General features: G+C 33.3%; 1 protein-coding gene across 2 annotated transcripts; it reads right to left on the reverse strand.

Moving 5' to 3' along the window:
* Positions 1-8,285: 8,285 nt before the first annotated feature.
* Positions 8,286-16,630, reverse strand: LOC114311241 (kinase with adenine nucleotide alpha hydrolases-like domain-containing protein). Of its 2 annotated transcripts, none has more exons than XM_028257353.2 (8): positions 16,075-16,630; positions 14,949-15,172; positions 14,741-14,801; positions 14,172-14,472; positions 11,905-12,006; positions 11,373-11,801; positions 9,933-10,688; positions 8,286-8,828 (listed from the first exon to the last, which is right to left on the reverse strand). In XM_028257353.2, exons 1-8 carry the CDS (start codon positions 16,203-16,205, stop codon positions 8,787-8,789), a joined length of 2,046 nt encoding a protein of 681 aa, XP_028113154.2. In that variant the 5' UTR covers positions 16,206-16,630; the 3' UTR covers positions 8,286-8,786. The 2 variants fall into 2 exon arrangements, with proteins under 2 accessions (XP_028113154.2, XP_082757395.1); XM_082901269.1 differs by lacking the exon at positions 8,286-8,828 and adding an exon at positions 9,028-9,163.
* Positions 16,631-17,291: the final 661 nt, after the last annotated feature.

Below are 17,291 nucleotides of genomic sequence, written 5' to 3' on the forward strand. Positions count from 1 at the left end.
AAATAAATGGAATTGTATTGACAAAATTTTACCAACAAAGTCAACGCATTAGATTCTATTTTTGTCGGCATTTAGGTGTCAATGTGAGTAATAGTAAACTTTTAAGTTTGAGTTTATAAAAAATATTAACCTATATTATAATCTAATTATTAACATCCTACCATTGCTATCTTGTAAAAAAATATATATTTTGTCACTTTCATTCTCTCTCTCTTTCCCTGCTTCTCAAATCTCCCTCAAAAAACCGTATTTGGTGGATAGATTCTCACATTTTCCACCAAAATTAGCAGCTTTCCTACTATCCAATCACTCCACCAAAAAACCGTATTTGTTTTTCCAGCACATAAATAAATACTAAATAATACATATAATTCATACAAATAGATCAAATTTTACCAGATTTATGGGTAGAATCTACTTTTGAAAATTTTATTCATTATATATATTTGGTGTCCGATTTTGTAATTAATTTTTTCTAATCTCATAATAAATAATCCCTTCACTAATCAACTAATAATAATTTTTAATGATATCACATATACATTTCAATTAACAATTCTGATAATATCACTGTTGCATAAGAGAACAATTACAAATTTTATTTTTTGTCAACTTTGTTGAATGACAAATTCTGACAAGCAGTATTTGTAATTTCTAAAATCACAAGAAGTAATCTGTATTTTAAACAAATTTTAGGAGTATATTTGTCACTTATACTTTGTGAAGGTATTTCTTGGAAATGAAAATCAATGGATATTAATATTGGAAAAATAAAAATGGTTAATTTATTATAACTTAAAAGTTTATAGTCATAAACTATAAGTCAAAAACACAAACACTTACCTTGTTTGGTTTTGAATAATTTTTTTGAAAATTATGTTTTTTATTTTTATTTTTATTTTTTTAGTAACTTTTTTATTTTTAAGTAAATTTTTTTATTTTCTAGATGCAAATTAATTAGATCCATCTAAAAAGTAAAATATTTGTGAAAAATATTTTTAAAAATTATAAAAATATACTGAATTTTTATATATATATTTTTTGTATTTGATGAATTTAAAAAAAAAATTCCGTAAATATTATATTTTTTTAAGTGTATCTAGGTTAGGTGCATCTAAAAATTCTTAAAATATTAAAATTTTTGATTAAAAATAAAAAAAATACGAAAAATAAAAAATAAAAAAAAACTCAATTTTAATGAAGTGGGGTCAATTTTCTAAAATCAAACAAAATTTTTAAAAAAACTTATTTAAATTATTTTTGTTTAATAAATTATAATTAGAAACTATACCAATCAATATAGCACATACTCTTAAAAAATAAATAAATAAATAAACTATAAACAATTCAAAAAAATTACACCAAACAGTACCAATAAAAACATTCTGTTAGATTAGCATTTTGGCTTAAAGACTCCCTCAAGAACTTCCCGTGCTCTGTTAATGATATTTAGGAATGGCAATAGGGTAAATATTAATTCCCCATCCCCATTCTCCTATAATAAATTTTTCTCATTCCCCATTCTCCATTTTCCATGGGTACCACCCTCCCCATTTTTTAATGGGTATGGATTTTTCCCAACCCACTTTAATCCCCTTTTTTTATTTTTTTTATTTAATGTTAACAACCACTTTTTTTTTTTTTTTTAAAGTTCACAACAAAAACTAAATATACCTTCAATCTTTTTTCTTTCTTTTTTAATATATTTAATGTTAACAATTTATTTTTATTTTTTTTTTATTTTTTATTTATTTATTTATTTATTTTAAGGTTCACAACAAAAGTTAAATATACCTTCAATCTTTTTTCTTTCTTTTTTAATATATTTAATGTTAACAATTTTATTTATTTTATTTTTTTTTTATTTATTTTTTTTTTTAAGGTTCATAACAAAAGTTAAATTACCTTCAATCTTTTTTCTTTCTTTTTTAATATATTTAATGTTAACAATTTTTTATTTTTTATTTTTTTTTAAGGTTCACAACAAAAGTTAAATATACCTTCAATCTTTTTTCTTTCTTTTTTAATATATTTCATGTTAACAACCTTCTTGTTTTTCTTTTGTCTTTTTTTTATAAAGGTTTTAGTTAAATATACCTTCAATCTTTTTTTTTCTTTTTTAATATATTTAATGTTAACAACTTATTTTTTTATTTTTTTAAGGTTAACAACAAAAGCTAAATATACATTCAATCTTATTTTATTTTATTTGGTTCAACAACAAAATCAAATACACATTAATTAATTAATTAAAAAGTTTGTTTTATAATAATCAAATATATAATTTTGAGACAATCAAAAAGTTTGTTTGAAGAAAGTGTTATAAGACTTATATTAAATTGCATCAGGGCATAAACAAGGAATTGTTAGCCACGGACAATTTAGACATTAAATCATCTTTCTCTTAGCAAATTTGAACCATTCATTTTAATTTATCCAAAATCTAATTATACCTTTAACAAATCTGAACCACTCATTTTAAGATATCTATGCATTACCACACCCAATCCATCCTCCATCTTCTTCCTTTAGTCCCCCACGAATTTTGTTGTTTGTTACTTTTAAAAAACAAAAAATGTTTTTTCAATTAAATTTTTACTAATTTCACAACACCGTCACCACTATTCTCACTTTCACTGTCACACTACCATCACCATAGCCACTACCATCATCACTGCCGCCATCACCCCACCACAATGTAACAATTTCTACTTTCACCTTCGTTCCATCACCACCACCACCAAATATAAAAAAATATATTTTGAATTTTTTTTATAAAAAATATTTTTCATTAAAAAATATTTTCTATCTAAATAAATGAAGCATAACATTGGGAAACAAGTTGATTTCAGTTAAATCTGTTCATAACTAAGAAAAATTCTTTTAATTTAAAAAAAAATTATTTAGTATGACTTTGTATCCCCTTTTTGTTTTTCTAGCAAATAAATCTTTGTACCCATCATTTCTAACCAATCACAACTCATGCTTGTTTTGATTCTCTACAATTTCCTTATTTTCAAATACATTTATATATATATATATATATATATATATATGTTGTATAAATTGTGTGATAACATAAAACAAATAGATTCATACTCGTTAATTGAAATTTCAGAACAAGCAAACCATTCTGAAAATTACAATACACAACAAAATAAAATAACATAGAAAGGGCAAACCGAAACCTACACTAGACAGTGTCCTTAATTTTTTTTAAATAAATTTAAAAAATTCTAGATATGCATAAAATTTGACAAGAATAATGTGACATTGTTAATTAATGTGTATTTGATTTTATTGTTGAGCCAAATAAAATAAAATAAGATTGAATGTATAGCTTTGGTTGTGAATCTTAAAAAAAAAAAAAAAAAAAAAAAAAAAAAAAAAAAAAAAACATATGGGGAAATTAGTGGGTACCCATCCCCAACCCATCCCCTGTGGATATTTAAAGAATATCACCTACCCTACCCAATGGATAAAAAAAAAGGGGAAAAACCCATGTATTTGGGTTGGGTCTCCGTGGATACCCACAGGGTAGGTTATCCATTGCCATCCCTCTCTCTGCTACTGTAGGGACACTTTCCTTGAGAGCGGGGACTTCTACTTATACTTATGCTGCTGCTATGTGAAAATACTTGCTCTTTCTATCTCCCTCCTTGAACCAGAGCATTCAAGACTTTCTCCTCCAGTAGCTTTCTTCCAATCTTGCCACATTTTGTCTTACACATCTCGTCCTCCCTTCCTGCGATCTCTGAAGGATCCCCACAGGCCAAGGCTTCGTAGATCATAGTAGTTTCAGTATTTGCTGTGACCCTGCAACGTTTGCTGCTTATCCATGCTTTGCTTTTCTTTGTAGCTTTACATGCTTAAGAGCTTTGCTGAACCTGATCATAGGATCTGCACTCTGAGAAATGCCATATTGCCACCTCAATAGACACATGAGTAACGATGATACGGAGTGGGGCGCCAGAACCGAATGCAGCGGAACACAGCGCCTCACCACCCAATACGCACAGGAACACACAAGCTCCACAGACACATCCAAAGCACGCCAATCAATACACCTATCCAATGCACCCAATCAAACATCCCACCTTCCACCTGACATCGAATTCGACCTCAGCGCAACTTCGAATTACTCGAACACAGGTACTAAAGAATAAAGGAATTGAACAACTCGCTATCAGTGCGTGAATGAGCTTCCTGTCTTCTTGCTGGCTTGAATTAAGCAGCTCTTCCTTGCTTGTCTGCATCTCCTTCTGAGACTATCTTTCCGGTTCTACTTATGGATGTATTTAATGAAGCAAAGCTTCCCTTTCCTTCGTTTACCGTATTATGATACTGAGAAAGGGACAGACTCTTCGATTGCCTGCTCCAGTGCATGCTCCATCGCCTACTACATTCTCTTTTTCCCGCTCTCAAATCTGCCTGCCCTACAGACCGGACCTAAACTCGCTACCCGAAACTGGCATTCTCCTCCCATTCAGATCCCGCCTGGAAAGGTTGAGTAGACGGGATTCAATCCCATGAGTAGTTGAACACATGCTTCCTTAGAGAGTAGATGCGCTATTTAGAGTAGACGTAGATATGCGCTATATTAGGGGGATATAGACTAGAAAAGTCCAATACTACTATTGGCTAATGGAAGAACTTAGTCTAGCTCTATTACATATGATGAAAGAAAGCAGCATAGCAAATGATTCTTTAACTAATGAGATTCACACTCATTCACCAGGAAAGACCAATCACCAATACCAGTTCAGCGGAAAAGAGATGGCACGGGGGAATTGAATACGGGAAGGCGGGAATGACAGAGGGAATTTTATACTTCGACAGGAAAGAACTAAACCGATTTGATCAGAGACGCTTGTACGCTTTGATATTGTTCTGAATTTCACTATATTTTATTAGTCTTTTTTTCCTTTTTCTTTTTTTATATAAAAAAAAAAAAAAAGTTTATTTCTTAAGACAAATATATTAGAATTTATGACTGTATTCATGAATAATTAATACAAAAGTCTATACGAGATACAAACCCTACTCTTATAATGTACTATATTCCCTAAATTAAAAGAAAAAGAAATTCATTTGAATGTTTAATTTGCATCCAGTTGTATTGGAGTGCACATTTAACTCACAGAACCCTGAATACTTTCCGAAGCCAGAAAAATTCGATCCATCAAGATTTGAAGGTACCGGACCTGTTCCATACACTTATATACCGTTTGGAGGAGGGCCTCGGATGTGTCCCGGGAAAGAATATGCAAGGCTGGAAATCCTGGTTTTCATGCACAACTTGGTGACAAGATTCAAGTGGGAAAAAGTACTTCCACATGAGAAGATTGTTGTCAACCCAATGCCTATCCCTGAAAAAGGACTCCCAATTCGCCTCTTTCGTCACAACTCCTCACAAAGTGTTTAATTATTAATTGCTCAGCAAATCTAGAAGCTCTTGTTCTAGCTGGCTTGGAGAGTGCTTACTTGTAGACTTTTTGTATTTTTTTTTTTTTTTTTAGGGGTTGATTCCTTCAATGTCACTGAATTAATTAAGAAAGTGGAAGAATGAAATAAATTTGTATGTATAATTATTCTTATTGATTTAATAGTACTCACCTTTAAAACTCGTTACTAATGCATTATTGATAGATGATGTGATAAACAAAATATGCTACGCAAATGTCAACATCATAACATTATTGATCTTAAAAACAATTAATAGTCAATCTTAATTTGGACAAGTGAAGAATGATCAATAATGTTATGATGATGACATTTTTTTTTTTATCACTTGATGCGGCAATCTCACAGTTGTTTTGTATAAGTCTTACATAAACTTGAGTTTTTCTTATTACTTTGAAATTTGAGAGAATACTCTTGCAAAATAAGTTTTTTGAGGGATGCTACTGGTGTGTTTAGTGTGTATCTGATAAATCTGCTATCTGTTAGCATAAGTTTTCTCTACTGTTTTAGTATTTTGGTTGCTATCTTTTTTTTTTTTTTTTTTGATCGGCAAAAACGAAAAAACTTTATTGATAAAAACCAAACAAAGTAAGGAGGATACATCAATAAAGAGGAGTTGTCTGTTGCTATCTGTCTTTGTGTATCTGCTATCTTTGCTATTTGTCTTTGTGTATCTATTGGTCTCTCACCAACAGCTGCTTGGATTGATGCTGCCATGTGATTGTGCGAATCACTTAGTGCCAACCTAGTTGGGATTGGGTTGTCTCATTATAATGGATTTTGCACCACTCCCCCCGTCCCCTATGTTGATGTTTTTTCCTTACGTGTAAGGTTCTCTATCATCAATAAAATTTTCTTCGTTGTTGATCAAAAAAAATAAAAAATTGAGAAATGTTCAATACTATTGCAAATTGAGAAATGTACCATTCCTAATGGCATAAGAAGGATGCAAAGTTGGAAGAACTTGGACAAGATATGCTGAGTTTGTATGCGATGTTCTCATAAAAAGTTTTGTTACAAATACAAAAATGGTGCACAGACAAGACACACCATTTCTATGCACTTAGTTTTTTTCTCTCATAAATTTTGCTAATATCCAACGGATTAATGTAATAGTGCAACATCTTGTGGCAAAAGAAGATAACAAAATGTACTCATTCTATCATTATTGTAATGTAGTCTCAGTTTTTACGAACATTTTTACAAAAAGAAAAATAAAATTTGTTATTCTTGATTGTACATACATTTCAAATAGGTGGTTGATACCTTCAGGAATGTTGACTATTTTTATTTTTCCAAGATTAATGTTGAATGCTTGTCATTTTCAAGAAACATCTTCACAGCCTCATCAAACAAAAAATATAATAAGCTTAGAAATAAATAAATCAGTCAAGAACCAAACAAAAAATATATATAATACAACATATAAGGATTTTAAGAATTAAGTTCTTTTTACAAAATATATTAGAAGATAAATTCCTGTAGTCATGAGACTTGTCACTAATAAAACTTTAAGTAGTGGTATATGAATTAATAAAAGTTTTCAAAAATTAATGATTATATAATAATTTAATTATTTGTATGATTTATGTGTTAGTAAAAATAAAATACCCATTTTTAACTTTTAGTGTGGAGTGATTGAATAATAGGAAAGCTGGTGGCCGTCTTTGGAGTGTCTGAAAGTCAAAGGGAAAGAGAAAGTGACCTCAATTCAATCCCAATAATATTTTTAGGTCTTTTTTTAAAAAAATATATATATATATATATATATATATATTTGCAAAAAATTTAAAATTAAGAGTAAAAATTGTTTGATATTTCCCTCCATCTGCACCTCTTCTCAACAACTTTGTCCTACCACTCCCTCACTTGATTTTAAATTTTAAGGTATATACCAACCATGATTTTCATTTTTTGATTTTACTAAAAATAAATATAAACTTATTTAATATTATCTATAAACAAAAAATAATAATAAATTTTAAACGATTCCAAATGACAACTTATATATTTGTTTTCTTCCTTTAATTTTCTCACTCTCTCTCAAAACTTAATTTCTTCAATTGTTTTATTATATGTTTAAGTCAAATTATAGAATTAGTGGAGCAGACATTATTAGATTAGAATAGATAATGATTTGCTCAAAAGCTAGACTTTGTTGTTACATCCTTGTCTAATACTTATGTGTCGTGCCTTATTTTTAAATTTTTATTTTTATTTATCAAACATAATGTGTATCCTACCTTTAAATACATCCCAAGACAGATTTATTTTATCCTGAGTTATAAAACAATTCATCGTAAACCCATAATCACTACAATGCGAACATATACTCCATGCTAATCACTACAATGTAAACATATCATTATTGTGAAGGCAAACTAGTTTTTTGAAAAAACTACACATCAATGTAGTTTTTCAAAAAAAAAAATCAAATTAATGGAAAACTTCATAAATATTAATAATTAAATTTATAAATTTTTTCATTAACTTGTAAATATTTTGTCCAATTTCCGCTTATGTGTAATTTTCCCTAGTTTTTTCGTATTGAATTAGTTTTTTTTTTCTCTCACTATATTTAGTTATTTGTGGATGTAATATTCATATACATCGCAAATATAAAATACCTATAAAGGTTTTTATTGTATCCCTACCGTGCTTGTATCCCAAATTTTTTAAATTCACGGTGTCCTATATTTGTGTCGGTGTCTATAAAAAGAGACGACTCAAACAAGAAATTCCTCAACACAACCCATACTATGAGGAGACTTGGCTCGGTGTGTATAAAGAAAGAAAACAAAAAGAAAGAGAAGAAGACCATGTTGAAAAATAAGAATAAACCTTACATATAACTATACTGTAAATTATACAGAAATCAATTTCTTTACACGGAATAATAAACATCAAGTCATAGCTAGCCACCTAAGCTTCAATGGCTCTTGGTGCTGTTTGCTTACAAAACCCAAAATTGTTTCCTGGAAACAAATGTACAGATATGTTTTTCTTTGTTAACAACCTCTCTAAACATGCTCAGTCTTATTTGTCTGCAGTCATGCCATATGAAATTTGGTTCTTCGAGTAGGGCAGCTAACTAATAAACAAAACAAAAGACAAGAAAAGAAAGGAACGGAAAAGAAAAAAGGATGTAACCTGAGAAATCCTTTTCACCTTTTCTTAGTTGTGTACAGAGGCTAGGAGGGAAGAAGCTTTGCACAAACATTAGTTGAACTTTTTCTTTTTTTCTTTTTCGCTGCTTAAATGTTTTAATTTTTTTCCCCCCCTTTTCTAGAGTACTTTCTCAAGGGGCTTCTGGAACTACTATCTTATCCCGATTGCACAGGTGTTGCCGGGTAACTCAATCCATCCTTCACCCCCAAAAAAAAAAAGTAATAATAAATAAATAAAATTCTGTGATAATTTGTTAGGTTGAACAAGTAAAGCATAATTCTGATAATATATTGAAATGCTATATATGCACCATTGGATCTTCTTGGTCATCCCCAAGAAATGAAATCGTTTCACTATGTCTTTCTTTCGTAACCATTGAAAAGAGTTGGGTTAATTACATAAATGATCCTCAAAGTATATGATATGTTAACCCTCTAAAAAAAAGAGTATGTGTTATGTCACACTTTAGTCCCCAATCTTCTAATTGTTCCACTTTGGTCCCCAAAGTTTGCAATCTGTTTCACTTTAGTCACTAGCATCAACATCGTTCAAAATTAATGATGAGAGGAGGGATATTTTCATAATTTTACGCACAAAAAAAAAAATACAACAAAATTAATAGCTTAGGGACAAAAAAATGTAAGAAAATGCATGCTTTAAAGACTAAAATTAAACAAAATATATATTTTAGGAATCAAAATGTTACAAAATGCATACAACCATGTGTATATTTGATCTTTTTGATTTTGTTGAGGTTTTTGTAAAATTTCAATACCCTTCCTTTTGTTATTGATTTTGAACAGCACTTAATGCAGGGATTAAAGTGTAATAGATTGCAAACTTTTGGGACCAAAGTGGAACAATTAAAAGTTTGGGGACTAAAGTGTTACAAAATGTATACTTTAGAGACAATTAGTGTACTTAACCCAAAAGAGTTCAACTTTGCTTTTAATTTCAAGAAGTTTTTAAACGATTTACTTCCTATGTATGTGCAGTATCGATCAATTCAATAAATAACATTATTCACGATATTCTGGACCTGGTTGAATATTTTCCTAGGGTTTCCCTTATATTTTATGACACCAACAAATGCTATGCACAACAGAATGGAATGACTTGGTTGTATTTTCATGTGAATTTCTTATATATGCCCCCTAATCCTATGAAATTTGGCATGGCAGTAAATGTAACATAGCATACGAGTTCGAGGTTTGAGCTGCTCATGTGATGTGATGTGATGTGATGTGATATGGTGTGATGTAATCATGTGATGTAATCTCCGATCAACTATAGCTACTTACATGAGACATAGAAACTTGGCTGTGGTTGGGTGAGTGTATAGTACTGGCATTGAACACAACACTCTCATCAGCAATTCCTCTCAATTTTTCAAGCAGTGGCATAACAACCTTGGCAAGATCTGGTCTGTCTCTCCGTCTCAGCTCTGCACACTTGAGAGACATCTTGGCAAATAACAAGGCTTCTTGAACAGGCCAATCAGGGACTGCTGGATCAAGCATCTGAGCAAAAGTTCCCTTTTCAATAGACCTTTCAACGTGGTGAGTCAATCCCATTGGTGGCCTGGCTGTTATTAACTGTAGAAACATGATCCCCAGAGAGTATATGTCAGATTTTACTCCGAGCATCCCTGTTTGTTGATACTCGGGATCTATGTAGCAAAACGTTCCGGCTGTTGATGTCATTCGATACTGAGTAACATTGTCTGCCACAGCTGGAGGGACAAGCCTAGCCAAGCCAACATCACTAATCTTGCTCACGAAGTTGCGGTCAAGTAAGATATTGCCAGGTTTTAGGTCACGATGCACCAGTGGCTCGGGCTTGGTCTGGTGGAGGAAATGTAGGCCAGTCCCGATTTCAGCTGCAATTCGGAATCTTTGCTGCCAAGAGAGAGGGGGAGTAGTACTGTTTGCTCGCCGGAAGAGACAGTCTTCTAAGCTCCCATGAGACATGTACTCGTAGACTAGACACCCATATTCCGGGCATGCTCCCAGCAGGAGAACCATGTTAGGATGCCTTATACAGCTCAGTACTTCAACCTGTGAATTGTAAGTGACTGATCATTAATAAGCATTGTCATGAAATTGTAAATCATTTAGCTAAAATAGTGAATCATTTTAAATCGTGAATCATAAGATTACTTTATTGGGGGAACTACTTGTAGGTGGGAGTTGGAGAAAAAAATTACCAACACATGGAAAGGTTGCACCCCCATAACTTTTCATTTACATCCCATCACAGACACACTTGCACCTCATGTGTTTGTAAATTTTTTTCTCAACCCCCACCTGCATATAGTTCCCCTTACTTTATTTAGCATAATCTATAATTCTATATATTTATATGCATATAAGGAAGAAAAAGAAAAAAAGAAAAAAACATGGTATTTAAAATGAAATAAATATCAATATAACTAAATTATATATATGTATATACATATAAACCATGTATATCAATATAATTAATTGATCCTTTTTTCTATTTTGCAAAAATGACATCGCTTCTTGCATTATGCGAACAAAACTAAATTGCAATAAATCGTAACGACTCGTAGTAAATCGGAATGAACCACAGTGAATCTCAATTGAATCATAAGATTCAACTGTTCGAATCAAATCAAATCTTGAATCGTAAGATTCTAACCACCATGATTATAAGGGTCATGTTAATGAGTGCCCTAATTAAGAGCATTGGTGACATGCATTGCATATGCACATACATACCTCTTGCTGAAATTGTGACCTTCCTTGAGCTGCATCTGGACGGAGAACCTTAACTGCAACATGTGTGTGGTCAAGATAACACTTGTACACTGGCCCATAACCCCCCTCTCCAATTTTACGTGACTCTGAAAAGAAATTCGTTGCAGCTTCTATCTCATCAATTGTGTACTTCCTGTATCTGACATCTGATACAGCCAGTTTTCTTAGCACCCTATTCTTCTCTTCTGCCTCTTTGTTTGCTTTCATTTCTGCATTAATTCTCTTTTGTGATTCCAGTTCTGCAATCCTCTGAGCTGCTTCAGCAGCTTCAATGGCTGCCCTCGACTTTGCTTTTTCCTTTTCTAGTATTGACAATGCAGCTTCCTCTGCTAGTCTTGCCTCTTCTAATCTCTGTTCTTCTTCCATTTTCCAGCGCTGGAGCTCTTTTGCCTACAATATATATTGAAGATCATTAAATTAAAATTAGAGCTTGCTCGCTGTAAATCAATCATAAAGTCACAACACAATACAAAACAAATGCAATTTCTCACACCTTTTGTTTTGCTGTTAGAGCTTCTTTGCAAGCTGTACTGTACATGTCCATTGTTTGCTTGAGCTCCAGCTTCAGCCGCCTCATTTCAGCTTCAACGTCGTCCTGCAGTAAATTTAATACATGCATAAGCATGCATCGCAGTTTGTCATTTCCATCTCTATTTTGCATCTATGTTTATACACGCGTTAACATTAAAGAGAGGCATGTATTGTCAATTTTCTTGACATCAAAATAAGTGGAGATGAGTGTGGGAAATTCTGTCTCAGCAAGAAGAGTAACACTCAAAAGTTTCAGAAATAGGTGAATATTCATAGCATTTCAGCTTTCTGACCGTTGTATATGAATGCACGGGAAGCCCTAGTTTTAATTTTTTAGATTATGTATGTGTAGAAAAGATACTTGAGAAGCTCTCTCTAGTGAAAAGTTTTACCACAAGTCTTTCATCCTCCCTCTCTCTCTCTCTAAAAACCTCCACCCCTGGGCCTCACTTTTGGCCGGCCGCCGCTTTTGGCTATGGCGGTCGGCTGGTCCAGCTCCCTCTTTGGTTTTTCCTTATAATAACTTGATTCCCACATTATTTTCCCACTTAGGTGTGTTTCAGTGCTGCCGGTCCAGCTCCCATTGGGGTTGTTTTGTTTTGTTTCACAAGGGGGTGCTTGGTTTAGGGGTCAAAACAGAGTAGATGGTGGTCGGTTTTGGTCTGGATTAGCGGTTGTTCTAATCTGGCTAGGAGGTTCATTCAGGCGTTCCTGTGCGAGTGGGAGGTTGAGGGACGAATCTTTGGTTCGGATCTTTGGTGATGTTTCGGTCCAGATCTTAGATCTAAGAGTTCAGAGATCTAGATCCAGATTTTCGATCCAGATCTAAGATTTCATTCGAGCGCTCCTTTTCGAGTGGGTATTTGAGGGGTGAACTTCTTTCAGATGTATGGCGGTGCCTTGGCAGTTTGGTCGTTGTTTTGGGTGTTAACTTTGGAGCTTCTGCAGCGGGTGTGTTCGGAGTTTGGATCGGAACAGAGGTGTCCGACCATGGAGCTGGAGTTGGCAGTGGGTTTTGTTCCGCAGTGGCAGCGAGTTTTGTTCGTCAACAGGTGTGTTTGGTTGCTGTGAGTGTTCGGAGGTTCGAATCGGACGTGGAGTGGAGTTGGGTGTTCTATAAGGAGGTGTTCTGACCATGGAAATGGTGGTGGGTGTCCTATCAGGGGTGTGTGAGTTTATTGTTCAGGGGCTTGCAGAGAAGTTGGCCTTCAAATAGGTTGCTAGCTTGGAGTCAAAAGATGGTTACAGAGGCAAGGAGGATGGTGTACCAGGGTAGGTGAGCCAGCAAGGGGTAATCAGCAGAGTGGAAGAAGGGGCTGATGGTGGTCTTGGCAGCTCAGGTGGATTGGGAGTGCAGCAGCATTGGGAGCTAGTTTGTTAAGCTTGGGTGTTTTGGTGTTGGTTTTTTGGGTTTGGGTGTGTGGGTTGATTTTGTGGGGAGTGTTGTATTTTATTTTCTAGTTAAGTTCTTCTTAACTTTTTTGTTTTAAAAAAAAAAAAAAACCACTGTGAGGCCAAGGAGTTGGTTGTATGAATGCGAGTAGCAATAGTAGGGGTATTATGTACTTTCCGAATCTCTCTCGATGCATGTCATCTTCCTGTACCTTTAATTTCATACTTTTGATGAAATTTTTCTTTGCTGATCAAAAAAAGAAAAGACACTTGAGAAAAGTTGTGGTATGGGTGTTTCTATTGGAATTAGTATACTTTCTGCTAGCGTACCATTGCAAAATATGCACTTTTTCGCCATGAAGATTGACATTTGTTGAAAATGTGAGACAACTATTTGCTATGTCTCAATTAAAAATAGTAGCTGTCAAATCAAAATGGTATCATGAATTTGAAATCCTAATTAATTTTGAGAATCGTGAATCGAATTGAAAATTGAAAGATTTGGCAAACACAAACTATAAAAAAATAATGTTGTTGTTAACAAATGTGCAATCATATAATAAATTAAATTAACAGTATATGATTGCACATTTGTTAACAACAAAATTCAACCCCAACTCTCATGCTCTCTTTTCTAGATTAACAAATCATTGGGTAAACAGTACAAATTTTCCATTGGTTCCAGCATATTTTACTTGAATGTCTCATGCAATGCAACTTTATAATGAATTAGAAGTAAACTTGATTTAGATTTATGTGCTAGTGGATGCTTTAACAATAATGGGTGTGATAGGATAGGAATAGACTTGTCCATTTCAAATGACTTCACGCCCTCACCATTGTCTGTGATGAAGATGATTTATCACTGTCTTGGGAGACCAGAGAGAATTCAGGTGTAGTTGTATCAACTGATTTGTGTCCAGTTAGGTTCATTGACTCAAAACTATGATGCACGTTCTCTAATTCTGAGCAGCTCGACAGCCGTGGGGACCGGCTCGTTTCAAAGCTATCATAGAGTGAAGGAAATATGCGGTCGATACTTGCTCTCCCGGAGCTCACATAGGATATGTCTGTATCCGGTGATGAGTAATCTCCATGAGGTTTGCCATTTAGCCCTTTCCTGTGAGTGAATGGTGACCTGTTTATACATGTCAATGGCTTTCAAGTCAGTCCCTACTTCCTTTCAACTATGACACACACACATGAGAGAGAGAGAGAGAGAGAGAGAGGTGGGGGGGGGGGGGGGGGGAGGTGTTCTTTCAGTTAAAATATAGAAAGGCATTATTACTGAGAGATGCACAAGAACTTTCTTCTTTGTTCATTTATGAATAGAGGACTACTTATAGTAGCTCGATGTTTAATTTATTGATTTTGTCCTTTTGATCATTGAATATAGTTTGACTTACTTGATGTAGTCCAGGTCATATTCTGATTTATGTGATGGCTCAGATAGAAGCCTTGGAGCTCCTGATAAGAAGATTTGTACTTAGTAATTATATTTCAAAATGAGGCATTGGTAGCCAATGTAAATGCATATATATATATATATATATATGTAAGTCAGAGAAATGCGTGGATGATGATGTAGGGTTAATAGAATAGCTAATAACCAACCTTTCAGACTAGTAGTTGCGGGTATCAATGATTTCTCAGATTGTTGATCAGATTTGTCATTGCTGGCTTGATGTGAAATTTGGTTACGGAGTGTGGATGCAGCCGGCGCCGGACGAGATGCAGATCGTGTGGATGAGATCTTTCCTTTGGAGATTACATATACCGTACAAAAATCAGGCACTTGTTTTGAAACACTGCCTGGAATGTCTGTTGCTTTGAATCTCCTGCTCAAGAACAATGCCCAACTTAGGATTTCCAATCCATTTTTGAATTCATTTATAAATGGATATATGATCTAATTCCACATAGCAGCATTCTAGCAAAAACATGGAACTATTTTGACAAGGCCAGAACATAGCTATCTTGCTTTTTTCTGTACCAGTTACCAAGTGTGGACCTGAGTGGGAAGTGTCTGTATTGTGCACACAGTATAAATTTTAGATTTTTTGGAACTGCCACAGCCACATGCCCACAGGGATGACAAATGATGCAAGTACATAGGAGTTCACTGGGGATGATCATGACCATAAAGGGGGTAATCCAAGAATTGGGTTTTGGTCATGTGAAGTTTGAATGCATCCCCCTACTTGTATCACTTACATTTGGAATTATTTTTCCAGCCAAAAAAAAAATGTAAACTTTGTATTTAATATTACAAGGGAATATAGCACAACATAAAACCTCCTACAATCATAAACCTGTCTAAGAAGCATTACGACAAACACCTTAGCTACCAAAATTAGAAATTTGCTTCCCAAGGCCCCCTTATAGAATGGCTTCACCACACACAAACTACAAAGAATTCAACAGAAACGAACATAATCATGAAAGCACAAAAAAAATATATATATATATATATATATTGTATCCAAGAATTGGGTATTTAGAAGGCAATAGCATATCATAAAATGGGTTCACCACAAACTACAAACAATTCAACAGAAACACAAAAGCACATAAAAATAAATGTATCCAAGAATTGGGTTTAAAAATAAATGTAATTCAGGTACTTTTCAGTTGCCAAATGAGTACTGGGTTGTTTTTGGATTCTTTGATTTTTCATTGGAATGAAACATCAAAAGCAGAGAGAGAGAGAGAGAGAGATAATATGGATGTATATACCCACCTAAGAATTCCACCTTTTGAGGGGGCACCGAGAACCAAAATCTCTATTGCTGAATGAGTAACGAATTCGACTAATGCGTTGACAACATCTGTATCTTCCAGCACAACGTCTTGGCATTGTATCTGATTCATATCATATTTGCAAAGGTTATAAGACACTGAACAATACAAAGTTGATGCATGGATGGTTGATGAGGGAGAGACAAAATTGATGAATCCTATTGTACTTCTTCAAGACCTCGTGTGTTCTGTTTGGTTGAGAAATTTGGAGGGGAATTAGAAAAGAGAAATAGAAAAAGTGGGTGAAATTAGGTAAAATATAGGTATATTTTATTCATATTTTACCTAGCTTTTTTCTTTCCTTTCCAAATTTCTCTACAAAGCTTCCAACCAAATACAGTATTAAATTACAAATCAGTCGTACATTTTTGTACTTATTTTTATTTTTTAATGAAATGCAAGTTTTTTTTGTACACTAAAAAAGTTTCCATGTATAATGTAATTATTTTGTGGTCCGACTATGTTTCCATGGGCTTTCCTATTCTTGGGAGTGTTGTAAGTGCAACACCCCTCCCTCGTACATCAAATTATATTAGTGTTGTGTGCAATATTGTCATACATGATACTGGTTGAGATGTCATGCAATGTTACACTCTCACAAAGTTGTGATAACTTCTTGTACACAATTTTGAGGTTAAGCAAAGAAGAATATATGGAAATAGATTGGATTAGAGGTCTAAAAGGTACGTACATCTTTACGTGTACAAAAACAACGAAAGGGAAGAAAAAATTCCTTAGCTTGTGAACCAGAATCGGTAAATGATGTTACATTTTCATCAATACCATCGGAAGTATGGCTAAACCCTACACACAGAAGAAAAAAATAGTAATAATACAAGTAACTAAGTTATTATTAACAATCCTATTGTATGATAGGATTAGAAAATGTGGCTGCAAAAATGTCTTTCATATATATATGTGACAAAATGAATGAGAGATTATTAATGCTGCAAATTCATTTCTAAGTAGTGTTTGAAATTGAAGTTAATGCTCATTGGAGAGAAATTTTTCTAGTATCATCACTAGCACTAGTTATGTTCGTAATTTCAACTTGCAAAATATATATATATATATATATGTACTTAAACTGTATTTTTGTATGAATAAAATTTTTCAAAAATATAATGTTTGATGTTTTAATAATAAACAGAAAAAAGA

The sequence above is a fragment of the Camellia sinensis genome, chromosome 13 (genome assembly GCF_055761805.1).
Source record: "Camellia sinensis isolate YWXY chromosome 13, ASM5576180v1, whole genome shotgun sequence".
Classification (NCBI taxonomy): Eukaryota; Viridiplantae; Streptophyta; class Magnoliopsida; order Ericales; family Theaceae; genus Camellia; species Camellia sinensis.

Coding starts and splice junctions, on each gene's coding strand:
- LOC114311241 (XM_028257353.2), bottom strand. CDS start 16,205: ATGAATCAGATACAATGCCAAGACGTTGTGCTGGAAGATACAGATGTT. Junction 14,473..14,740: donor TATGACCTGGACTACATCAA/GTAAGTCAAACT, acceptor ATGTATAAACAG/GTCACCATTCACTCACAGGA. Junction 10,689..11,372: donor GGTCACAATTTCAGCAAGAG/GTATGTATGTGC, acceptor TACAATTCACAG/GTTGAAGTACTGAGCTGTAT.